The following is a 25,565-nucleotide window of genomic DNA, read 5'->3' as shown; positions in this document are numbered from 1 at the left end:
AAGCGCCGCCCCCACTTGAATGGACTGAAGCTCCATTAGCTCAAAGGCCTTGAGCCTGAGTTCACCTGTGCCTCCCACCGTTGAGCAGATTTGTTCCAAGTCCTCTGCTGAATCCAGTATCTCACGGAATAACTGCTTGCCAGAGGGGCAAACAAAGCCTTTAAAAAACTCATAACCTGAGCTGGTGGTAAACGCTCCTCGGTTCACCTCATGCTTCCTTGTCTGCAGGCAGAAATAGGCCAAATGCAAAACAAAAAAAGGGTGGGAACAGGAATGCATTTTGACAAGGATGTAACCAGCATTTCTTTTGTTTACCATAGCGTGTGCTAACAATATCATTCATCCCTTACTGGTACAGTTTAGTCACAACTAGTCTTGGTAACAGGTCTGCCAGCTGGTCAGGTAAATGATTAGCTGTGCAGGGACTGGTGGTGATGACAGCAGTATGGGTTGTGCCAGTCATTCCTGCCAGAGGAGAAGTCATTACAGAAGCAATTCCAGGCAGACAGATGGAAACAGTGGCTACAGTTTGAGGGGGGAAGGAAGCAACAACTCCAAAATAAATAAAAAAACCCAAAACAAACCACCCCAAACCCCAACAACTATGTCTGGAGCTGATCTAGCTAGCAGGTCTGTCAGTGTATCTGCACTGCCTCCTGGAGAGTTAAAGGGCATAATCAACCTTCCTGTCAGGATGTCCTCATTTCTCACTCTCTAAGTCACCCTGTGGTACAAAGGCAGGACAACATTCTCCTGGCCATGGGGGTCTGACCCAGGGCAGAAGCCCCTGCTGACCCAGAGCCCCACAGAGAAGCCAGGCACTGTGGCATGGGGTCTGTGGGCCCTGGGCAGCTCTGAGACGCCATTGTCCAAGTGCCAGCCCTGGTACTGGCCTTCTACATGGTGACTATTAACTTTTTTAGCAGCAGGAAGCAGCATTTAGTTGCCCAGATTTTTCATTTCCCTTGAAAAAGATCCATGATTACTATTTTTTGATTTGTTTTGTTTTTTGAATTCCAGGCACTTTAGGCCTGAACATGAGGGGAGCTGAGCACAACTCTTCTGATGAAGCCCATGACTGGCATGTGCCGGCATGTGAGGGGAGGAGTGAAATCCTGACCCTCTTTAAATCAATAGCAAAACTTGGTTTAAAGTAGTGGTAGGATTTTATCCAGAACATTCATCCCTACATGCATTCTTCTGTTTTAACAAACTCTGCTTGTTCCTGAACATGGGCTGCTTCCTAAGGTCTATCTATTTTTTGTGCCACTTTCAGCCAAAGCCTCATTATGACTGAGACAGCCAAAGTGAAGCACCTATGGGGACACATACGCCTACCTGTATAATTTTCTCTTAAGAGGAATCTGCATTTGGCACAGGAATAAAACCTTGCATTTATGCAAGTATTATAATTGAGATTAGTTACAGCTGAGATCATTTAAATTTCATAGTGATGCCTGGAAACGAGCAGCTACACGTAACCTCGTCAGCCAGTCAGGTGCAGCGCCTCACCCAGGATGCCAGAGCATCTTTTCCCGCAGAAATTCCTGTTCTGCTCTGTTGCCCCGCTGTAAGCGCAACGTCTATTAAAAACGACTTGGGCTGCAGATGGAATCTGACTTGTTTCACTAGACACCATCATTGCTATACTTAAGCAGGTGCTTTAAAACTAAAGTGAGTGGTGTGCTGCAATGCCTGAGAAATTTAATCATGGGGCTTATTATATGACACTTACACAGCCAACAACGCAGAGCTGCAAATGGGGTTGTAATCCTTTACTGAAGAAGGTATTTTTTATTGTCTGTATACAGCCTGCCAGCAATTTTCCGGGAACATCATCTACTGACATTTCTTTATCAGAAGAAACGCAGCCTCCATCTCAGTCCAGCTCCAGCTACGGCCTTCCCCCCAATGCTCCGGCCCTCCACACACCGACTTACTTCTTGCCTGGAGAAAAGCCTCCACCGTATGCACCATAGAACAAAGAGTTTACTTTAGGTAGCTGCTAGGCTTTTATTTTGTTTTTAAGAAACCTCTGGAAACTGTGCTGTGCGGGCACTAGGCTTCCCAAGGGACCCGCCGCAGAGTGTGTTACGGCCACCCTGCTTTTACCCGCATCTCACTGGGAGCGGAGCAGAACCTGGAAAGGTCAGGGCAGGCACATCACCAGCGCGGTGACCAGTCACCACCAGTTTGCCTGCAGTCAAATGCAGTGTTGCTTTCTGGCTACCACAAGCATGAGGTATTTCCTTCTCAGTACACTGCAGCATGCATTTTCTTGAAGAGGAGAAATGAAGAAAACGCTCTGGATGCGTGTTCTGCTTTCATAAACCAATATAGAGGGGTTCTAGCCTGTGTTGTCTGAGTGGGTAGTCAGGAGCTCTCCGAGTCAATCATTTTGGGTAAGAAGAGATCAGGTGTGTGTTCGCTTGTAGTATTTATTTAATAACCCTTTTTGGTGAAAGTGTTGTACCAATAAAAGGAGTGTGGCAATTATTTTACAATAAAATTGACTGTGTATATTTATACTCTACCTAAGGCTGTGTATATTTGTAAGGACAGGAAAACAAAAGAACAGAGGAAAAAGTACCCTACCAAATAGTTCTCTCTTTCAAGTTTCAAAAAGAAACGTTAATTTATTGGGACTATTTTATCCAAATTTTGTGCCCATCTAGTCTGTGTAGTAAAATGTCATGTCAGTGTGCTAAAGATGCAATTTCCAGACAGGTACTTAAGCTGCGCTTTGTGCTGGAATTAATCCCTTTCTAGTCAAAAGAGGACCATAACAAAACCACTCTATGTTAAACCCGTTATTTATTTTTAAACTGATCAAGACCTGATCTAGGCATTTTACAATGACTGAAACTGAATGGATGTAGGGCCAGAAATCCTTCTTTTTTTAATACTTGTTTTCTCCTATTGTATGGAGACAAAAAGATGTTGACAAGGCTAAGCAGCGGTACCTGTAGCAGTGCCATTGACAGGAACAAAGTCTGATCTCTGTCGTGTGCACCCTGCCTCTTAGCACACGGCTGCCATATTTCGGGGCAGGACTGGCTACGCCAGCAGTCTGGAGGCTGAGGGGAGACCTTATCGCTCTCTACAACTACCTGAAAAGGGGTTGTGGCGACGAGGGTGTTGGCCTCTTCTCCCAAGTAACTAGTGATAGGACAAGAGGAAATGGCCTCAAGTTGTGCCAGGGGAGGTTTAGATTGGATATTAGGAAAAATTTCTTCACCGAGAGGGTGGTCAGGCATTGGAACAGGCTGCCCAGGGAGGTGGTGGAGTCGCCGTCTCTGGAATGTTCAAAAAACGTGTGGATGTGGCACTTCAGGACATGGTTTAGGGGACATGGTGGCGCTGGATTAATGGTTGGACTTGATGATCTTGAAGGTCCTTTCCAACCTAGTGATTCTGTGATTCTGTGAAAACCCATCAACCTGCCGCATCCCTTCACGGCATTTTGTTCCTGCAGGAAGGGTGCTGGTGCTGCTTGCTCTATAGATTTTACAGTCTAGACAGCAATGAAGCTATAGAAATTTCCTGAAAAGCCAAAGAGCAAAGCAGGGAAAGGAAGGTATTTCTCATTAACATTTTAAGCAGCTGCTTCATATTATGAAAATATTAAAAAACCCTACATAAACAAAACCAGCCTACTTGACAGTTTCCTTTGAAAAGAAGTGACACCATCAGACCAGCTGAAAATAGAACAAAGAATGATCTGCCTTTTACATTATATTTTCCACCTTTCAAGAAATGTGTTAGTTTGTGTTGTACCTCTATGTATAAAAAGCAGATTCAGTACTAATACACATAAGATCAGAGGTTAATGTATATGGATGGTAAAAAACATGTTCAGTTCAATTAAGAAGGATTTTCTGAGATGCAAAGTTTTAGGCCAGTGATGTTAACATCAGTGACAAGGAGCCTTATGTGTATTGTTGACAAGGGGAGTTATATGAACCTTGTTAAGAGAAACAGCAGTCAGGGAGGAGACCATTGTTTTTCCTTTAAACATGAATTTAGCGCATCCAAAAAGCCTAGTTCTTGTGCAAATGCATGCTGTGAAGAGCACAGTGACTCTGATCATTAAATGAGTGGAACTACACATTTACTTCTTTTTACTTACTTTGAATACTACCAGGGAGGACAGCAGGGTTCATTTTTAGGACTCAAAGCCCAGAATAGACTTGCTCCCTTTGAGTTGAGCACCTAAACTGCTAATGGAACAAAAATTAAATCAATATATCTCTTGGGTGGAAGCACAGTAACTGAGGAGGAATGAAGGAATGCTTATCACTTTTTCGTCTCTTTTCAATGGTATTTAGAAGCGGCTGCCTCTTCCTCCAGCATGGTACTGCTGTAGGGTATTAAAAACAATCCAGCTTGACACAGAAGACCCCCACTTTCTGTAATTCTCCAGACTTACAAACTCCAGCTTTCTCTTCTAAACCACATTTTGGGTTTGGGGGTCTTGTGGCCTATGCAAAATATCTTTGCATACATGTACACATATGCACAGTCCAGGAGAAATTTTTGTCTGAATTAGTTTGGTTTAGAAAATGGAATTACGGTAATTTTTTCATATAATGTTAAGTCTGAAACTGCAGAGTACCACACTGTACCACAGGGTTCACGTTTCCAGGATCCAAAATAACTCTGGCCTCATAAATAGCACCACTTACATTAACACAAAGGTCAGACATGTTTGTGATTCATTTATGCCACATGGCAGTTTTTTGGGAACTACCACAGAAATTACACAAAAATGCCAGACATAAGACTATTTTGCTAGCATGCTTCCTTTGAAAAGAACAAAGTAAACCAGGGTTTGTTTCATCTACGTGGTTTAAAAAATAGTAGGTGTCTTCCAAGTTTGTACTGTTTTCATTAGAGGTACTCCAAGTTAAAAAGATGGGAGATGTATTTTGGTGAAGGGCTAGAATAACCATGAAAAACACACAGACAACAAAGCACTGCAATGTGGAAGTGCTATTAACCACAGTATCTTCTGGATTCCTGGCTCTCACTGGAGATACTGAACTAATGTTTCTTGGGTTCTCCATCATATCACAAGTTGATCCAGAGTCATCAGTTCTAACAGAAAGTACTCTCAGAGTACTTATTGAGCAATGTTTTCCCTTGCTCAATAAGAAAAGCAAAACCAGAACTACTTCTGGGTTTTCCTACCCATGCACACTCCGCCAATAAGTTTTTCCTGTCTGGTGAGCAACTATCCTTTCAAACTTGCATCTGGTCACACCTGAGTGTAGAAAGTCTTTTGACAGGTCCATCAGTAAGTGTAAAGAGTAGGTTGGTTGAAAGTGATAAAGCTCTGGTCTTTTCTGCCCTACTGTATTACCGCTGACTGATTTGGTCATGATACACTGCTATGATGTCATGCTGTCTTAATGGCTAAGAGAGTACCTTCCTCTTCTCTGCTAAATAAAGCAGGGATCCTTACCAGGAAATATGATTGGATAGTCTTCCCCCTCTTCTATCCTTTCCTCTGTTGTATCTCCATAGCTTGGTCACAGATGTCACACGTGGATTATTTGGCTAATCTGTCATCTCCATATTTGACTGGGCAAAACATGACGTAGAATGACCACAAACAATTCATTAAAGACCTTGTAGACCTTTTCCACGTTAACCCTCTGAAGCATGGGGTAACCTTAGCTACCCAGTATTCCACCACAGCATATACTTCTTTCTAAGTTCATTAATCTGATGCAGGACAAGGACGAAATAAAGCAAGATTTAAGTGCCTCACGGCAGGCTTGGCAAAGCCTGCCCCAACTTCACAAAAATAGCTTAAAAGTTGAATGCCCTTTATGGCTCTACAGCCTCTCCCGAGTAAACCCCCGCGTATATTCTCACCACACTGCAATTCGGCCTGGCTAACTCTGAGAGTCTCAAGCCTCTCTGCTCCCACTAGGCTCACAGTGAATGAGCCAACCTAAAAATTAAGCAGCAAAAATATGTCATTGCCAGATAATATTCCCCAATTCTTGACACCTCATCATTTGCTTCAGCGGTTATTGACACAAAAGCCATATGGCTTTCAACTTACTGAGTCTTTCCTTCTAATTGTTTCCTGCTGACCCAATTTTGTTTTCTGTTGACCAAGGGTTTTTCTAAAGGTCGTAACTGAGTCTTCTATCTGTGGCACCAGAAAGAGAAACTCTAGCAATAAGAATAGCAGCAACCAACCGCTCTCCAGCCCAGAAGATATATAATACTGACATAAGCACATATAAAACCCCGTCTCCAAACAAAAAAACAAACCAACCAAACAAAAAAAACCCAGTAGTGTAATCTCCACATCAGGCATAGCCTGAATCATTATCTCCGAATAACAGCATACAGAATAATCTCAGTACAGGTAAATTAAAAACTTGTATGTAAATATTTTATTCTCTCATATTTTGCAAATCAGAAAGCAGTGTTTGGTAATAAAAAAAAATACAGAATTATTATTTTTCTTCCAGTCCACACTCATATATTACCAGGTTTTCCACATTACAGATAAAACCGTCTCTTACAGTCTAAAGATAACATTCACTTTAGGTATATTCTGTACTTTTGGCTTATTTAATATTAGTCTTCTGAACTATTTACAAATATATTACAACCTTTAAACCTCAAAGCAAAGGAGTATTTCAATAATCAATCTGACATAAGGATCAGTAGCTCCTACATAACTTCAGTGTTTAAGAGAAACTATACACGCAGTGCGGTAGGTCTGAATAATTTATATCTTTAAAAAAAAAGAAAAGCATTGAAAGTTTTGGAGTATAAAACTTTCGCATTGCAGTGGTACCTACTGACCCGCCTCGACTGGAGGACAGGAATGTGAGGTGATGTCACTGTGTTTGTAGAGAGCCTCATCTAAGTCCAGTGCCTTGTTGCTCAGCTTGACGGTCATGCAGCCATGGTAGGACGCAGTGACTGGAGTTGAAGTGACAGGAACGTCTGTGTGAAAGGGCAGACAAACATCTCTGATGGCTGGTTTTGAATAAACACCTGCCCTAACTATGCTCAGATGAGCATCACTTCAATGAATTCAAACTCTCTTCTTCTCCACTCTGGGATGTCTACGTCCCCCCACCCCCACCAGAAGGCAAGGGCACAATCCCAGAAGTAGGGAAAACACCAACTGCTCTTGTCCACAAAAGCACTCCTCCCAGGCTGAACCCTTCCTCAGCTGCTCTGTGTCCCTGCAATGCCTCCAGTACTGATGAAACTATGTGCTGCACAGCGGCAAGGCTTCGTTCCAGCTGCAAACTGCGTTCACGCTGCCTTCCATCTCGATGTTTCCTCCCCTCTGTCTCTGGACCCTCTGCTTTGTCTTTAGTGGAGTTGTTATACCTTCCTCTAATGCTCTCCCTCTCTCTCTATCCAAAATATCTGCCAAAAGATTATTAGAAGAACTTCATCACAGGAAGTATATGCAGCCTCTACTGCTTGCTGGACTTATGTTTACCACAATTAGCAGAAGAAGGTTGCTGGCATTCATCAGAAACGTGCTGGAATACATCAATGGAGTTGGTAAGACTAGTGAGACTAATTTTTTCTGTGGACATCCACTGGTGACATACTTTTCATCAGTGTACCAGAGGTAGAAAACAAATAGCAAGGAAGAAGACATTAAGTACAATCCAACAGACTAGAGGAAATTAGTCAATCTTATTACAAACTTCTGCAAATTCGTATACACACTGACCTTAAATAAACAAAAAACCCCATGTAGTAACATAATAACATGAAACTTTACCTGAACTGTGTGCTCTGCCCTCCCCCTAAGGCTATTAGTTTATTTACAACCCAAAGCCAGCCCAATCAAGCTGGTTGTGCAATGGAGAGCAATGAATGACTCAAAGATTATTTAACTTCACAACAATGCAGGTAGCTAAGTACACCCCTTATCCTTACACTGAAGCAAGGACAACTTGAACAATAGGTTGTCCTGTTGACCTGAGATTATATGCAGTTTAAAGAGTTCTGCCTGAAGACACGCAGAGCCAAATTTGAAGTTGATGTGACCAAACACAGCTCAGACAGACTCTAGGACTGAGAGAAAGAATATTTGTGTATGAACTGTAAGCCACAAAGAGATACTATACTTTTTTCGGTTTCCTGTCTGAAAAGTAACATTGCTTGGTAGTTGCTTAAACTAATCATTGTAGCTATTTCTTATTCCTCCTCGTTTACCAAATTTTATCTGTGAAGTCTGCTTAAGAGAAGGGGGCATCTGTGTTATAGTACATCACATGAATGTAAACTAAATTTTGACTCAGAAGTTGTTGGAGTGTTGGCTTAACAGCTTGAACACTCATCTAAGGAATCATGCAGATTGCTGCTAGAATCATAGAATCATAGAAAAAGTTTGGGTTGGAAGGGACCTTTAAAGGTTACCTAGTGCAACCCCCCTGCAATGAGCAAGGACATCTTCACCTAGATCAGGTTGCTCAGAGCCCCGTCCAACCTGACCTGGAATGTTGCCAGGGATGGGGCATCTACCACCTCTCTGGGCAACCTGTGCCAGTGGTTCACCACCCTCATTGTGAAAAAGTCTTCCTTAGATCTACTCTAAATCTATGGTTTTTTTGTTTAAAACCATTACCCCTTGTCCTATCTCAACAGGTCCTGCTAAAAAGTCTGTCCCCATGTTTGTTACGTGTGCCACAGGACTGACTGAAGGACAGTGTGGGCTTTTGGATGGATTTGTAAGATACTACCAAAAATAATTTAAAAAAATATTTTCTTTGTGTTACAATTGCAAATCATGTCAAATATTACATTTTCTGTCATGACTAGAAATGGATCTGTCTGAAATGGTCCAGTAATAATAAAATAATAAAATAAATAAGAAATAACAAAACAATAAATAATAAAATAAAATTATAGTTCTACTAAAAATAATAAATAATAAAATAAATAATAAAATAAATAAAATAATAAAATAAAAATAAGCCTTGTTTAAAGGCTCCTTCACCTGGTGGTATACACATTGCCTGGAAAAACTACAATGCATCATGTAAATGACATAATTTAGGATTAACCATAATTAAAATACCATAGGAAAGGTAGTAAATACCTATATGTTCCCTCTTATCTCTCGAAACTGTAAATAACATTTCTTCCATATCTGCAATATTAGCTGTTCTCAGGATGGGACATACTATATATTTTGACCCAGAATTCTTTCTTTAGTTGTGACAAATGGAATAAAGACATTAAGTGTGACCTCTATACTTTTTTTTTCCACAGGGTATGGAAGCAGGGAAAAACCAAAGATGACGTAATGTTTTCAAAATTTGAATAAGCCAAACTCACTTCAATCTGACCATTTGGTACAGTTATTTAACCCAGAGTAATGAATCCAATCAAAGTGCTGAAATGTTTATTCATTTGGCAAATGACAAGGTTTCTAGATGCAAGTGTTGGGTTCCTTTCAATGCCAAAAGCAGACCACAGGCAGAAATTCCTATTGCTGAGCAGAACAGATCAAAGCAGGAAAGTTGCTAAACCTGCAGAAGCCAGCTGGGTCTAAAGAGCCATGGCTGTGATATTTCACAATTAGTTCTGGCTAATTAAAAACCGTGCTTCCCCCAGCATAGTTAGTCTAAGCTAACCATAGAGAACTCGGGACAGTGACAAAATGGGATTGTTTTCTGAGCTGTGAAAGTCTCTGCTGTGCATTTAAGAGCTACCTGAAAGACAGTGGGTGACCCGTCTTCCCCGTCCAATGGCCAGCTCAGACAACTCAGTCTGATGCTGGAAAATGCCACATCTGGGGATTCAGTGTTGTTCCTGCCAGTGTGTGAACATCCCAGAGTGTGTGGCCTCCCCCTTTTAGGTGTGACTAGGAGCCATTTACAACATCAGCATAAACACTCTGTAAACTCTTGTTCATGGTGGGAACAGTCATGCCATGTGTCCAGGCACACATGGCATCTCACCCACCCTCTTCCAGCCTGACTGCTTCAGCACCTGCCAAGAGGTCAACATTGCTGCCCCCACCTTGCTTGGGCAAGTAAGGGCAAGATTTTGCTTAGCTGCTGGCAATAAAATAGGATGTAGTGCTCTGCAGCAGAGACGTGTTTCCTTAATTGCATTCCTCAGCAGTAGGGACTGATAAACCAGTTCAGCCAGAACAAGAAACAAACCCCCAAACTTGGCCAAAATTCATGATTCAGGTGGAAGTTTGATCTTCTGTTTTCAGAACAGAGGAGCAAACTGACCTCCCATGAGAAGCCCTGTTGCTGCTGAAAAGCCAGCAAAACTATAAATGGTGGTAGCCCCTTGACTGTGCCCTAAGTACACTCTGCTGGGAGGAAATCTGTTAATTGTGGGGTGCTGTGATCAGTTCAGAGAGAACATCAGTGAGGGATAATCACCACACTGGGCTTCCCAAGCTTCAGTCAAAACAATGTGAGGCCCTGGTACTCCCCTCAAGAAGTGCTCACACATGTTCATTACATTAATGAAGTACTGCAGGAGCCTGTGGTCCTGCTCCTATGGATTTTACCAGGTTTAAGATAATGAGCCTGCTTACAGCTACCCTTCAGAAAAAACATTCCTATTGCTGACCAAACAAAGCCTCCTCTTTGCATTTTTGCCTCCAGCTGTCCTCAGAAGGACACAATCATTCAAGAAAAAAACACAACTCTCAAGCACACCCTCACATCTGTTGAGATCACATGCCTGCATTGCAGACAAAGCCTGCTCAAGCAGAAACAGAGAAGGAGGCTCCTGGCTTGAATGAGCGGAGACAGTTTCCCTGACTGCCAGCTCAGCAAGGTGAGTCGGGAGTCTGTAGTCCACACTACAAAACTAGATGCTCACCTGGCAATCCTCCCACATACGTCTTCACTGTTGACTGCACAGAGCTCTCCAAGATGGACAGGCTGTCCTCTAACTCAGAGATGCTTAGTTCACTCTCTCCCGCTATCCCATCTACCCTCAGGGATAAGAGATCTTTCTTGAGGTGGATGTCCACAGAGTGTTCCTTCTTATCGCAGAGATTTATTGCCACTCTGGACACAACAGTGTTCTCCAAGGCCACGATGATAAACTGTACAGCAGGGGAAAGCAGAAAAAAGAGGCAGTGAGCAGAAATATACCTCGCCAGGCTTATCCAGCACCAGGCTGACTGCACTGTGGCGTTGTTTACAAAGATTTTGCAGAGCCACCAGTGAATTAGCCTTATTACTATCACTGACCGTGTTCTGAGCTCATTTGCACAGATGAAAACCCAATGAACCAGCATGACTGCTTGCTAGTCGTAACCACTATCTTCTCAGAGAGAATTCTTAGTGCGTCTTGCAGAGGCTGCTATATTGCCCTGGAACCAAATAGACTAGAGCTGCTGTACTATAAATGAAAAGTTGGCTTGTGGGTTTTAGTGAAATTATTCCTGATTTACACTCATCTATTTGAGGCCATACACTCATCATTTACACTACACAGAATCTAGCCCTTTACTATGAATACCATAAATCGGTAGCTTCAGCAGTCCATGATACCTGGGCTTTCACAGCACCTGGAGTGACACTACGCCTGTCTCTTGACTACCTTGGGACTATTACCAATGAGCTCCACAGAACGGAAATTCTTTGTTTATGGCATTAAACAGCTTCTGTGCCAGAAAAAACAACAAAATATGCCTGCATTCAAAAGACCAGTTCCAGCTTTTACCTAGATGGCATTTGCAAAGAGCTCCCTAGTAGTGTCTGACACGTGCCCATAACAGGCAGAACTTCAGTGTCAGCCAAGCACTTCAGTCTCAGACCATGTTCTGAACTGGTGGGGGCAAGTAAGTAGGCAGGCAGCAAACCTGACAACTTTCGGTTCCCAGAAAATAGCAAGGAACCCCCTCTAGAAAACCGCTTAAGTCTGTACCTGTTGTTTCAGTTTCTTTATGGAATGATAATCAATCAGAGAGAGTGATAAAGGGACAGATGCTTCTTCTGTAACTAGAGCAAACAGCACACCGGTATCTGTTGCTGGTTGAATTGCAGCATTCACTTCTATTTCCCAGCTTGTGTTGGTGTCATTTCCAGAAGAAGGTTGCACTGCAGAAAAAGAAAGGCGTAGCGTGACAAACATAGGACTAACAGTTCAAATGGGTAGGCTGTGCAATTTCTGCCTGGAGAAGAGGATAGATGGATGAGCATATGGAGGGACTGCCACATTTCTTTTACTCAAAAACAAATTCCAAAGCATGTGAACATAAAATCAGAGAAGAAAATGGCATCAGTTTCCTCTTGTTACCTTCTGCATTCTTCTGCTTTCAGAATGTCAAAGGACAAGGTTAAGCTTTTTTATCACAAAGAAACATTCAAATTCCCACGGCTGTCAATCCAACACATTCAAAGAACTACTGCAAGAGAGGGCACCCAATTTTTGAATCATTTTTGACTGTCCAAAGATCAATGAGGAATTTAAGTCCAAATGTGACATACAGGAAACATTCCTATGAAAGTCTGTGTTAAATTGAAAAAGGATATAAGCATACTACACTGATCACCTACCTAATCCCTTCCTGATCACCAACTTCTCGGAAGCACGGGATATTGTATCTCACCTGCTGAACTCTGAATTAAACTCTCTGGCATCTTTCTTACTGACCCAGTACCCTTGTAATCTAAAAGGTCATGCTGGCTACAAAGAAAGGTTTCAGTATCGTTTCTGCAACCTCTCTACATAGTAGTATTAGCTATGCTGGTTCACCACATCTGGAAATACAATAAAGTTATTTATAAAGCTTACTGTTATAAAGCCAAAGAAAAAAAAAGGAGGATTATTGTTTGTAGAAAAAAGAATATAAAAATGCAGGTGCTGAGGCTTCATCTCTGCTGAGTGCTGTCACCTGCACTTCAGATTCTGCATTGTGTCTACTTTGCAGCTTTTGAATCCATGTGGTAAACAAGATGACAGACACCTGATACTCCCTAATTTACAATGGCACAGCAGAAAAATCCATACAGTGATACGCAGGAGGCTTCTACAAAGGAGGACTTGCACACAAAACTAAAATAGATGGTTGGCATTTGTATGGATTTAAAAATACTGACAGTTGATTGCACATATAAACAAACAGAATAATCCAGAGCAACAAAAAGTTGTCTTTCTGAGTGCTAAATTAGTATGGCCAAGTTGGGTTTGAAACTTGTTATTACTGTACCTAGGCCAATTTCATTCAGTTTGTATCAGTTTGCACACTTAGTGTGTTTGTCTCAAGTGTAACAAATACCACCCAAGGATTAGAAGTGAATCTGATCTTGGACATTTTGCTACAGACAATATTGATTTTCTGTCCATCATAAACTCAATATATAGCAGTATGGCTTGCAGCTTTTCCTGTTTAGGAGAAAACAGCAGATAGGGCTGGAACCAGTTACACTTCTGACAGAGGAATGTGAAGCCCCTAATGCTGAAGATGAACTGGAGCCAGCCTGGGTGTGAAATGCATTACTGGAGCTACACAGAGAGAACCTAATCCATGCTGGGCATCATACATAGGCCTTCCTTCACTATAAGCCACAGGTTTAGCTATTCCCTCTCCATTCACAGCTGCCAGACTTTTCTGCTTTGATCAACAGAAGCCTGGCATACATGTAAGTTTTAAACTGTTTATTAACCAAGTATGGTTAATGGCAGGACAACAGGTCAGAAATTAAAAAAAAAAAAAAAAAAAAGTACTTACTGTAAGTAAGATTAAACACAACAAAACCTCGGCCAGGATAGAAAGACCCTCGTCCTGCTACAGAAAAGCACTGCATCCTTTCATTCATCTTTATGGTCTCCTGGATAGTGCTGTCCTCCCCATTCAGCCAGTTCCATGCCTGCATGCAACCATCCAGCCGAGGGTTTATCTAGGAAGATAAAGCAGTACCTCATGCCTCAAAGTACTATTCAGTGAAGAACAACTCATTTCAAGTGCAGAGGAACCCTGATATCAAATAGGGGAAATCATTTCAATGTGTTATGAACATGCAAACCAATTGGTGGCAACCCCAGTCCCACAACCCCAAGCAAGTAAGTGGTCACTATTCCCCAGGAAACTCCCCTGAGCTCAGCTTGTCTCCACAGGACAGAATGGCACTAGCTAATGCAGGTGCTGATTTGGCTGTATTGATTCTGTTAGCTGCTTCCACATGCTCCACATTTACAATTTACAAAGTGCAATTTACTTCTGAAGCTTTGTAGCCAAAGCTATGTAACTCCTGTAGTTCTGCATTGCAAATGCCGGAGGCTAACTTGCAGCTAAAAAAAGCAATCCTTCATGACACACAAGATGTTGGGCCTGATCACGGCATAAGTTACTGGGTTCTGGCTTAAGGGAGAGGTGCCTGAGCTACAAGACAGGCACACCACTCTGGACACACCTTGTTCCTTCCAGCCTCTAGTTACGTTATCGCATACGAAATGTCAGCATTAAAATGTGAGACAGTATGTAAAGAGAAGGCTTCTTGCAAACCGTCTAAATCAGCACCATTACGCCCAATTAACTGAAGCAGGGAGAAAATTAAGTGTCGGAGCGAGGATAAAAACCTCAGGAGTTTTTGGCTCTCAATCCTGTGTTCAGACCGTAGCCTGAGCTTAATGTTTCAGCCAAGCAGTGGCCCTGAATGACTTCTTGTGAGGAACAGGAGACTTCCTCAGCTGCTGCACTCGCAGTCACAGAGCCACAAGCTTGTCACCTCATTTAGAAATGAAGAGATGCCAATTTGGGTTTCAAGGTGCCAACTCTGTGTGTGGTGGACATTCAAAACAGCCTGAGCAGCCAATCTCACCCAGAGTGCCTTAACTTTTATTCGTATGCCCTGTCTACTTGAATTAGGAGGAAATAAAGAAAAATAAACTTCCATTTTTCCTTAGGTCTTACTAAACTGAAACAACAAACACAAGCAGCAAAACTGTGATACAATATACATGAAGCACAAGCTTCAGTCACAACACAAAAAGTGCCCCCAATGCTGTTTCCGGACCTCGTGGGCACAGTGGTACCCTCCCACAGTGGTGTGTCCACTGAGCCCCCGGGGCCACTCATGGTCTCCAAGCCAGCACAACCACTGTTACTTTTGTCATGTGCTTCAGTTTTGCCATGTCCTAATTCTGCAGGCCAAGGGTGCGATGCATCTCACCCAAACTTATCAATCAAAAAATCACCTTTGCTTCTGCCTTAGGCTCCCTCTATAGTCAATGGAGAGAAATCTGTATCCAGAAAGTGTTAATTCCACCTGTTTCAGGGCAGGGTGAACTGCTCTCAGGAAGGACCTACATTACCCCAAGGGAAGATGAAATCAAGCCCTTCAGGCATGCAAAACAACACAAACGATAGTGCTATACTTACTGGTAGAATAAGGTCCTTTGTTTTGAAAGGAATGCCTCCTACTGTCAAATTCAGCTGATACAGTCCTTTGTCTAGAGTAAACAGATCCCCTGAGACAGCTATTTTCATAACCGCATCCCTGTTCACCTTTATAACCAAACTTCTTTCAAGTTCTTCAACAGAGATCTGAAAAAGTAAAATAGCAAATAGAGTAATTCAGGATAAAAAGAACTCAATATCTGCAACCTCAACTAAAGGAGAGACATGACTAGTGAAATCCCCAAGATGGAGAAATATTTTTTGTTCCCAAACCTCTTTGTCTACCTTTTAAGTTACATTCCACCTTCCTATATAAATCTTTACTCTAGAACGCAACCTGGGGTTGCCCTAATGGTAAATACAGCCCATCTACTTCAAAACAGCTACACAGAAATATGAGTGGATTAACTACATGACATTTGTAGGTTGTTCTATGCAAAATGTAAATGCAATAATGAGTTACTAATGAGAAACATCCTATTGCAACTGCATATGAAAGGAGAAGCTGGAAAGACCGATCAGAAGATGTCTTTTGTTGGACCAGTGAAAGATAATGCTGAAGCCTTCTGGCTACACTAAGTCTAGTCTTTGAATGTTGACCCCTGAAAAGAGAACAACAGAAGATGTCATATTTGAGAGGGCAATAAAAATGTGTAATAGGCAACAATTTTTCTCTCAAAAGGCCTCTGCAAGTTTTACCTCCATGTCTCTGAAGAGCTACTTCTAGGAAGATTCTATTGCCACTGAATTTTTTAAGAAATCTCATAATTTTAATTATGACCAGGCTGCACAGAGAATCACTATAAAGCAACCTCCTCCAGCGGAGGGAGAGGAGGAGGTGAAGCCAAAGCTGACATGCAGCAGACTGCTGAACAGCAGCACGGATTGTGCGCCTTGGGACCAGGGTCCTGCTACCCACAGCGAGTTCTGTGGCCGTAGCAGAAGATAACCCCCTTCTTCCTGCAGAGAAGATACCTCCACTGTATCTTCAACACAGCACTCCTTCTTCCCACTCCGTGACAGATACTCCACCTACCCACCCTTCACCCATACAGCTCTGTTCCCTGGGACACCCAGGTGCCACCTCCATGAGTGAGCCGCTGTAGAGACCCAAATACCTATTTCAGCGGCTGTTTAGACTTGTTTTTCCCTCTCCCTGCTAGAAGCCAGGTCATGAGCAACTTTCTCCTTACATTTTGAGAGTAGCTGCCCCAACACTGTTTCTTTCAGACACACTGAGCTCTCTCTCTGTGGCTGTAACATAAAGGATGACAGGGTTGAGCAGGGGTATTCCTGGATGCTCCCTTTGGCTTGCAGTCTTCAGGAACAAAGATGGAATTTGATAGTTGCAAAGATTATTCACAGAACATCAAACTTTTTCTTCTCCTGTGGATTCCAGTACAGTCTGGTTTATATTGCTAAAACACTGTTTACACCTGGTGTGTTGCTCCCTGCTGTACCCTACAGGACATGAATTTACTTGTCTGAAGCTTGGTTGTTTGAAGTGGCATCTACACCTTCCCACTGCGTTCCATGGAGACACACAAGCGACTCTCAGACAGGCTTTTTTGGGTATTGGCAGGCTCTAAAGTCCACTAAGTGGGTGGGAGCATGAGCACACAGGTCCTGTGTGCTGTGGCTTAGCTACACTGGCTATCTAGCTAAAAACTCACTCGGACGCCTCTTACTCGGCGTCGCGGTCACTGCTGCCCTAACGCAGCGGGGTATGGAGCGCCGCAAGGAGCGGGCACGGACCCTCTCCCTGCTCCTAGCACAGACCGCGGGCAGCCATGGAGCAAACGGGAGTGGGGAAAAGCTGGCTGCAGCAATGCCCGTACCCTGCTTCCTCTGTGAAGAAATCCTGCAACTTGCAGGGCCACCAAAATTCAGGGCCTTCTAAAATTTTATTAGATTGTATAGAAAGTAATAAAGTAGAAATTTTTAAAAATTAGCCTGAGTTCTTAGCTGCTTCTGATCATTAATATAAAGAAACCCAAACCAGTGGAAACATCCATAGGAGGAGGGGTTAATCCCCGTGGAAGCCCTTAACAAATTCCAGTTTAGGAAATTACATTCTGCCTACTTCATGCTGCCTTCTGGCAGGCTCAGCTGCGGCTCCTTACATGCTAAGCTTAATTGCTGGTGCACCACCATTACCCACAAACCAAAAGGGGAAGCATTTTGGTAGGTAGTAGGCAGCTCCAATTCCCTCCTTGCAACCAGCCACTGCCTGCCATAGTGTGCTCGAGGACGATCAGGCAGGCAGTTCTCATAGCTAAGGGTTCCCATATGGTTATATAAGTGCAGCCAGCTTTGTGTTTTGGATTCATGCCCTGGGTAACTCACAGTGCTGAGCCAGCCTGCCCGCTCTTTGCTGAAAAGCAAGTGGACAGCACTGAAAAGGGACGGGACTACAGGCAGCCGCAGGGTTAAACCCAAATAAGAATCTGCTTGCAATTGCTTAACCTTCAGTTCTGATATTTAGAAGTGCAGGTGGGTTATTATTTTTGTTAACCATATTGTCCTCATGCCAGTACTAAACTAAACACTGAAAATAAGACAAAATGATAACTTTTTTTGGAAATACAAACAGAAGGCGAGTGCGTTCTCTACTACCGTCAGTTCATACATGCCACTTCATCAAGCTGGATTACACACAAATAACTACATTAGAAATTTTTCCTGAGGCTTGCTTGTTTGTGTTTTCAATGCTGGGAATGATAATTTAAAAATAGATTAGGAGAGATCAGAGAAAATACCTAGGCAGAAATATTGGCCTGAAGTTTTGAAAATGCCTTCATATTTCCATTGAAGTATTCAGCTTTTGCTCAAGAGACCAAAAGACATACAGTACTGGTGCTTTTTCTCATGTTTTGCTTTTAAATAGCCATTGTTTTTTCATCTACTGACTATTTTCTCACAAATGCTATAAAGTTCTCCCAAGTTCCAGACTCCACTGTTGTAGGTCTAACCAAAACTAAGAGCTTGATCCTGTGCACGCTGAAGTCCAGAGTAAAGCTCCCAAACTGCATTGGAGTATGGACTGTGACCTCTGAAGGTTGTTGGGGTTGTGCTTCACAGAAAGTGAGGTTGAAAAGCGCACACAAGTCCATACTTAAAATGAAATGTGTGGCTACGTGTTTTATAAAAGAAGACAGGTAAAAAGGAATAACCCCTCCTCAACAGGATTTCCCAAATTAAAAACCATGCCAGACAGAGAAAAAAGGAGAAGTAAGGTCAGGGATAAAACGGAGGAGCAAATTTACAAATTTTTATGGCTCCGTCATACAGATTAAATGGCATTCAGAGATGAGGTGACCCTGGATGTTAAGCAGAAGAGAACAAAGTACCTGCAGGGGGGAGGCAAGGGATAAGAGAGCAGAGTAGAGAAAGGAGAAATCAACAGCACCCCAGCAACGCAGGCAGCATCCCAAGTCTCAGAGGTGAGTCAACCATGAAGTCAAGAGACTGAAGGCTCCTTCCTCTTGCTGCCATTCATCTGTGGGTAAATTCTTCTGCCTTTGGCCAGTATCAGGCACAGCATTAACAGTTTCACTCTGGGAGACAGTCACCAGAGCTATGGCCATCGACCTGCTCCAGGCAAGCACTCCTGTGCCACCACTGCATGATGGTTGGACCTGATGATCTTAAAGGTCTTTTCCAACCTTAATGATTCTGTGACTCTCTCCTCCGCTCTTGCTGTACTACATCTCTGGCAGCTGCCAGGCCCATGTGCAGGGCAGCAGTGCTGGCTGCAGGGCCACCTCTGCCCCCCCTTTGGTGTGGCTCCTGTCCACCCGCACCGCACAGCACCCACAGCTTGGTCTGTGTTGTCCCAAAAAGTCTCGGGGACAGACTTCTAGGGGATTTATACAACCTCTAAAAAACTGCGCAAAGAGTGTGTTGCTGCAGCAACCCAACTAGACAATCTGTTTGGTTGTGATGGTGCCTGGGGATTAGAGCCCTGACACTCCTGGCTGGCAGCAGACCAGTAATTCTTGCCTAAAAATGATACTTACTGTTACCCCTCTGCCTTCTCTCCCTGCAGAAAGCAAGCACATCCTTTGTTTCCCTTGTAACTCCTACGTCTTTGAGCACTTTCGTATTACTTGAAGAAAGAAAACGCATTTCAGATATATCCCCCAAAACTAACATGGGAAAGTTTGCAATTGCTTCATAACGCGGTCTGGCACTTAACACTTGTTACGCTCCTGTGTTAAATGCTTTAGCTCGGTAATGACTGCTTTTTGTGACTCAAGAGTCACCCCAGTGGCATCAACCCTGCTTTTCACATCTTTCATCACCATCCTCCCCATGCAGGCAATTACAATTGCCATATTTCAAATTAGCAGGACAAAGATTAGAACAAATTTAGTAAGAACTGGCTTGAGGCTATTCCTACCTGCTGTATGATACAGCATGTCATACATTTGATCTACAGCTTTGTTGAACCTCTACAGCTCTCCATTTGGAATCTAAAATTGCTTCAGTGACAGTAAAGGGACTGATTTAAACATCACCTCATCTGCTGGAGATATTACCAAATGTCAGTAGTTGGCAGTGAATGTGCTCAAGGATTTCTTTATTTATTCATTAGAAACAAAATTTTTCCCACCTTACTTTTTTTCTTTAATGTAGAATTCTGAATTTTTTAATACTAGAAAATTTAAAACAGAAAATCATTCCGTTACCAGCATCTGTATTTGTCTCATGTGTGAGTTAGCTGAAAACTTCCCGCTCACTCCCCAAGAGACACATCAACTTAAAAGTCAAAAGATCTAATTAAGTAAGAAAAAATGAAAGGGGGGGAAAAGGCGTGAGAAGATGCATATATAAATTGCTAATCTAGTGTAGATCATACTACAGATGCTTTTCACGATCCTGTCACAAATGGTAACACCATGATGGTTCCAGAATCACCAGAAGACATTCTGAGATAGCGTCAAGAATATGAATCCTTACAAGCTCCAAGATGCAGTGCCTCGCCTGGTGAGATTGCTGGGGTTATGTTATTAGTAAGCAGAGATCCACTTAGTTTCTAATAGACCCCAATATCTTTACAAGGGAAGTGGACTATTTTGTATATAGACAAGGCTGAGGAGTTTAAAAAAAGGATACTGTAGCACAGGAGATTTGTCAAGGGCTCAGATTGCCCTGTGACTAAACAGACAGATGAAGAAACAAAAACAACTACACACACCATACAGCAAACAAACCACTCTTGGAAACTTCCTTAAAAGAAGAGCTAGAGAGTTCCTTCCCCCTTACTCCCTTCCAGCCCCACCTAGAAGGCATCTGCTCCAACTGACATGAAGTCAGCTTAGCACTGCTGCATCTCAAAGGCACTGTGTCTACTCTGGTTCTGCAAATTAGTGACGCCGTTTAGTTTACAATGGATATAAAGTATACTCAATTTGTTAGGAAAAAGATCCTGTTCTCACCTTCAAATGTATAATGCATGCACTGAATGGATAGACAGCTTGGAAAAGCATGTTGTCAAGAATACACAAAGTCTAGCCACACTTGACAGAGCCCATCAGACACAAGCCAAGAAAGGGTAAGATCTCAGCAGTGGTCTGGACTCACCGTTTGCCACATGCCATGGTTGATAAGTGGTCCGCTGCTGGTCACGCGGCCTATTCCGTTGTATTTCAGCTGCAGCTCTAGCCGTCCTTTGCGCAAAGCCAAGACTACCCATGTGCTGTCTTGATGGCCTCCAGCAAAGAAAAGGATACCTTCAGGATCAAAGGTTCTAAAGTCGAACTCAGCCACAAGTCTGACCGCACAGGTGCCAAGAAATAAATTAGTTATGCAGAGTTCAAAAACCACAGGGTACTTTCCATACAGATAGCATCAATTCTAACAGTAATAAAGCTCCATTAAAACATACTAGCTTCTAATGCGCTCCTGAAAGACTTAAGTTGTGAAAATGGATTTTAAAATAGCGTCAAGAATAAAGAATATATTACTGTATTTCAGTAATTATCCTAAGGGCTCTGCGGTCAAAGCTGCCTTTCTCAATTACTGGTTTGGATAGTGTTTCACTTTACAGGCCTCCATAACCCAAACAAATAAGGATGATCATAGGAATAAGTGTTATTGTAACGGCTTAACTCCATTGCATGCATTAAAGCCATACAACGCACCCGACCATCGTTCTAAATTGTCCTCACCTCGTTGGTTGTTTCCTTTTGAAGCGCAGCCTGATAACAGGAGTGCCGCTGAACATCCTCCCCAGGTACAAGGATTTAATACTTTTTCCAACAGCAAAAGGCACACATGGTATTATGTTCTATAACCAAAACACATTTTTGACTGCTTATTCTCCTCACACAGCAGAATCAGAATATGCCTCCTCTTCCGTTCTCATGTAGTTGCTATACATATAGCAGGCTAGGGCACTCTGATATTTATACTCTCAAAATACAGTTGTTTTGGTACTGAGAACATTTCCTCTTTCCTTCCCTCCTCCCTCCTATCTGCCTCAGAGGAATCTCTTCCTGTTGCAAAACGAAATCATACTCATAAGGTACAGCTTTAGATTTTCTATTGCAATGTCGTGCCTGCAACGAAAGATGTGCTATGAATTTGCTGTTGGTTGGCTTCCGCAGAGGCAGCCTGTGCCACTGAAGCCCATCAACCTCAAATGCCTGGAGGACAAAAGTGTCAAGTGCAAGTTCTGGTCCATCACTTATACCATATGCCCCGAGACCTTCACACCGTACTACTGTGTCTAACTCAGAAAAGCTTGTGCAGCCAGAGGTAACTCATAGCAAAACAGAGGGCTGGCAGGGCTATCACTAGCATGCTCTTTTGGGAATGAGAAGAGAGACTCTGAAAGAACTTCCTCCCAAAAAGGCTAACAAGAGTCTTCTCTTCAGGAGAGCAACTGTCCCCAGCTCACATGACCTTGCCAATATGCTTCCTTCCTGTTGGTCACTCAGCTCAAATGGCTTTGGTCCAGAGCATCATCGGTTATTCTTAATTGCAATGTAAAATAAAGGTCTGATCTGCAGTTACTGCAATGCAGACAAACATACCTCACATGTATTCATGTCCTGGGAAAGTTTTACTCCCCCTCTGCCATCACAATGACAGGTATAACTCCCTGGCGAGTTGACACAGGTCTGTTCACAAAGCTTTTCTTCACATTCATTTATATCTACACACAATCAGCAAAGAAGAGAGGAGAACAGTAACTGCGTTTGTTTAAACATGAACCATCTGGGGGGTAAAAAATGTTATCAGTGCTGTTTTATAGCACCTTTCATTTCAGCATGCCCAAGTACTCCATAGCCAGTACTTACCCTATGCCACATCTTCACAGGAGAGAAGAGTTAGAATTAGCATCTGCACAGATCTACTTTCACAGACAGATTCCAGCTGCCCAAAGATACCCAGCAAGTCAGTGGGAAGGCTGGAAGCACAGCTCAACTCCTTGTCTGCTGGTGCAGAGCCCTGGGCTTTAACTTCTAGACAAGACTTCCTCCCTTCAGGACCCTTCTGCTACACCTGTGCTGACTGGCTCCTGTTCCTTCAACTCAGGGGCTGCTTGCTTCATTACTACTCAGCAGCTGGATGCTCAACAGACAAGTAAAAGCTGAGTTTCTCATTTATTACTTTTTTTTTTCCTTCTGCTTGTTTTTATCCGCTTTGCAAACAAATGCAGGAAAACAAATTGTGATGGCCCATAGGGATCACTTCAGGCATAAATAAACACTTAGAGCCTGGTAGGGCTGGCTGCTGTGTGATTCTAGTCATTACGTTAACTTAGACAAAAGGCAGGGAACAATGCTAGTTTTGGAATACTTTCAAAACTTACTCCATTGAGAAAGCTTGCAGGCAGTGCAGCCAGCAGAACTGTGCATGGTGACAATGAATATTAAGCTCCTAGTTCAGAGTAATACCACAAGACAGGTTTTGAAAGAACAACAGCTATTGCTCTGTAACTTTTCTTGTCCTACAAATAGAGACAGCAACATGCACAGATGCTTCTGAGCTTCTACCAGTTCTTGTACTTGTCACAAATTCAAGAAATCTCAGTACTTTGGTTTGTACAGCTTGGTTTAAGTCATCAAAGATGACTGCAAACTCAATGAACTCAAAGATGATCGCAAACTCCAGACTCACTTACAACTAGGGAAAGGGAACAGAAGTCCAATGTGTAAGAAAGATTAAAAAAAAGCTTTCACTGAAGCCTGAAAATTAAATTTCTTTCTTTTTATAGCTTTAAATCATGTAATAAATGCTAATATGCTGTTATTTCATGAGCTTACCCTGACAAGTCTTTCTTACGTCATCATACTTGTAGCCTTCATCACAAAGACATTCATAGGAGCTTATTAAATTTTTACAGTGAGCTTCTCCACAGATGTCTGCTGATGCTGTGCATTCATCTATGTCTGCAAAACAAGCAATTAAACAACACGACTGCAGATGAGTATAATTACTTCACTGTTCAAACACTGGAGTGGGCTCAGGGTCAAGACATCCCTCTATTATTTTGATAACTGAAAAAACAGTACCTTTAAGAATCTACCTTTCGGGTTAACTAGCTGTAAGAAGTGATTCAGGCTTTCAAAACCAGTTGTTATTTCTTTCTTTAAGCCATTAACTGCTATTGGAAAAAACAATGCAAACTGAGCCAGGAGTGAAATTGTAAAACAAAAACAGTTCCCACAAAACCAGAAAGCCTTGCTCCATTGAGGGAGCTGAAACTGCAGATGAAAAAGCAGCAAGCAGGAAAAGAGCAACAGCAGTATGAATTTTACCAAAACACAGAAGGAACACGCAGCCTGTGGAGCATCACAGATTTCTGTTCCCCTTCCTCAGAAAGGCAAACAATTTTTCACGCATTCACAAAACTAAGATATAAATCTTCTGATCTGTAGTAGTAAAGGGGAATTGAGGCAGCCCAATTTGCCACAAAGAACAAGTCATGTCTGAGAGATGTTGTGGGGTTGCACCATGAAGGCAGGCAATGGACTGCAACTGGAGGTCCATAAAAACAAACGAGTGTTTTTTCTAGCATGTTAACTAATACTCAGCAAAATCCTGGTGTTGACAAAACATTTGCAGTCTACTGAGGTTGTAACATTTACTTTTGCTTTCTAGTACATGTTAAAACTACAACTACATGTTACACTTTATGATTTTCCCACATATGAGTGAACTGTCCTATGCTTATACACCACATTGACAGTGCTCTGATAGATGGTACTAGGGTATTATACAAATATACATACAAAAACAAATGTAATTGTGAGCCCACTCGCCATCCACCTATCCATGCCAGCTGGCACCAGAAGACAACTCAAAAGGGAATTTGGCTCTTCTAAGTGGCTGCTCTCATTAGAAAGGGATACCATGTCATCTATACAGTCATCGCTTTAAACACTGGAAGTGACACAGAAATAAAATCCTGCTCTTTGTCCTGTTGCTGGTAGCATTAATAAGTTGTTCAGATCAGGTATGCCAATTGTTTAGAAATATGTTGTCAAATCTATCTGTAAGAGGTATATACACAGACTTGCCTGTTTTTTCATGAGATACACGTAACTTTAATAGTCACCTGTGATCATAATGAGTCTGTGTCTCAGCATGCAGTTTCTTAACACTTTTAAAATCTCAGTTGCTTAAGTTTTGGTTATGTAAATTCATTCTGCAGTTTCAATCAGATAGTTCAGATCCTCACTTTCTGTTCTCAGCTACTGTGTAGAAGAGTTGCCAACCTTCATTAGGGCCTTTCTACAGCTATTAATATTCAGCTGCACTGAGTTTATCCATCTGTATCTATCTGAATTCATTAGCTGCTGCACATGTCCAAATTGAGAAAAATAAATTAAAATAAGAAACACACAAAAGAAAAACAAACGGCTCATATACTACAACACTGTGGGACTGGAAAGAATCACAACAACGCATCTGGCCAGCCCTTCCTCCTCTCAATGTCAGGATATGAGGACTGATCAGCTAAACCAACTTAGTCCAAGCCACAAATCCTCTATGAATCACGCCTGCGTTACGATATTGGAAAGCAGCACGGTGCGACCGCCGACAAGCCCCGGCATGTAGCGCTGGCTGGACCACACAGCACAACCCCAGCAGAGCGCAGCTAACAGGAGCTACCAGCAAGTCTCTGCTGGGCTGGGGAGTAGAGCAGGGCTGCTCAGTGCCACCCAGC

The 25,565-nt window shown here is 42.5% G+C and overlaps 2 protein-coding genes across 2 annotated transcripts in view; one reads left to right on the top strand and one right to left on the bottom strand.

Moving 5' to 3' along the window:
* TMEM255B (transmembrane protein 255B) overlaps nucleotides 1–2,018 on the top strand; it is a gene marked incomplete at its 5' end in the record, with an annotated part of 75,185 nt that extends 73,167 nt beyond the window's left edge. Inside the window, one exon of the mRNA XM_082007702.1 lies at nucleotides 1,812–2,018. Coding sequence (XP_081863828.1) covers nucleotides 1,812–1,979 — 168 coding nt within the window. The 3' untranslated portion in view covers nucleotides 1,980–2,018. The remainder of the gene's footprint in view (nucleotides 1–1,811) is intronic.
* Nucleotides 2,019–6,823: 4,805 nt separating this feature from the next.
* Nucleotides 6,824–25,565, bottom strand: part of GAS6 (growth arrest specific 6) — a gene marked incomplete at its 3' end in the record, with an annotated part of 44,102 nt that continues 25,360 nt past the window's right edge. Inside the window, exons 7-15 of the mRNA XM_082014298.1 lie at nucleotides 23,659–23,784; nucleotides 22,423–22,544; nucleotides 21,556–21,674; nucleotides 20,969–21,158; nucleotides 15,365–15,529; nucleotides 13,715–13,883; nucleotides 11,908–12,080; nucleotides 10,852–11,080; nucleotides 6,824–6,975 (exon numbers count right to left, since the gene is read on the bottom strand). Of these exons, the coding sequence (XP_081870424.1) occupies nucleotides 6,824–6,975; nucleotides 10,852–11,080; nucleotides 11,908–12,080; nucleotides 13,715–13,883; nucleotides 15,365–15,529; nucleotides 20,969–21,158; nucleotides 21,556–21,674; nucleotides 22,423–22,544; nucleotides 23,659–23,784 (1,445 nt within the window). The remainder of the gene's footprint in view (nucleotides 6,976–10,851; nucleotides 11,081–11,907; nucleotides 12,081–13,714; nucleotides 13,884–15,364; nucleotides 15,530–20,968; nucleotides 21,159–21,555; nucleotides 21,675–22,422; nucleotides 22,545–23,658; nucleotides 23,785–25,565) is intronic.

The sequence above is a fragment of the Phaethon aethereus genome, assembly GCF_964289735.1.
Source record: "Phaethon aethereus genome assembly, chromosome: 1".
Lineage (NCBI taxonomy): Eukaryota > Metazoa > Chordata > Aves > Phaethontiformes > Phaethontidae > Phaethon > Phaethon aethereus.
The sequence above is the reverse complement of the archived record's forward strand: the minus strand, read 5'-3'. Positions and strand labels throughout refer to the sequence as shown.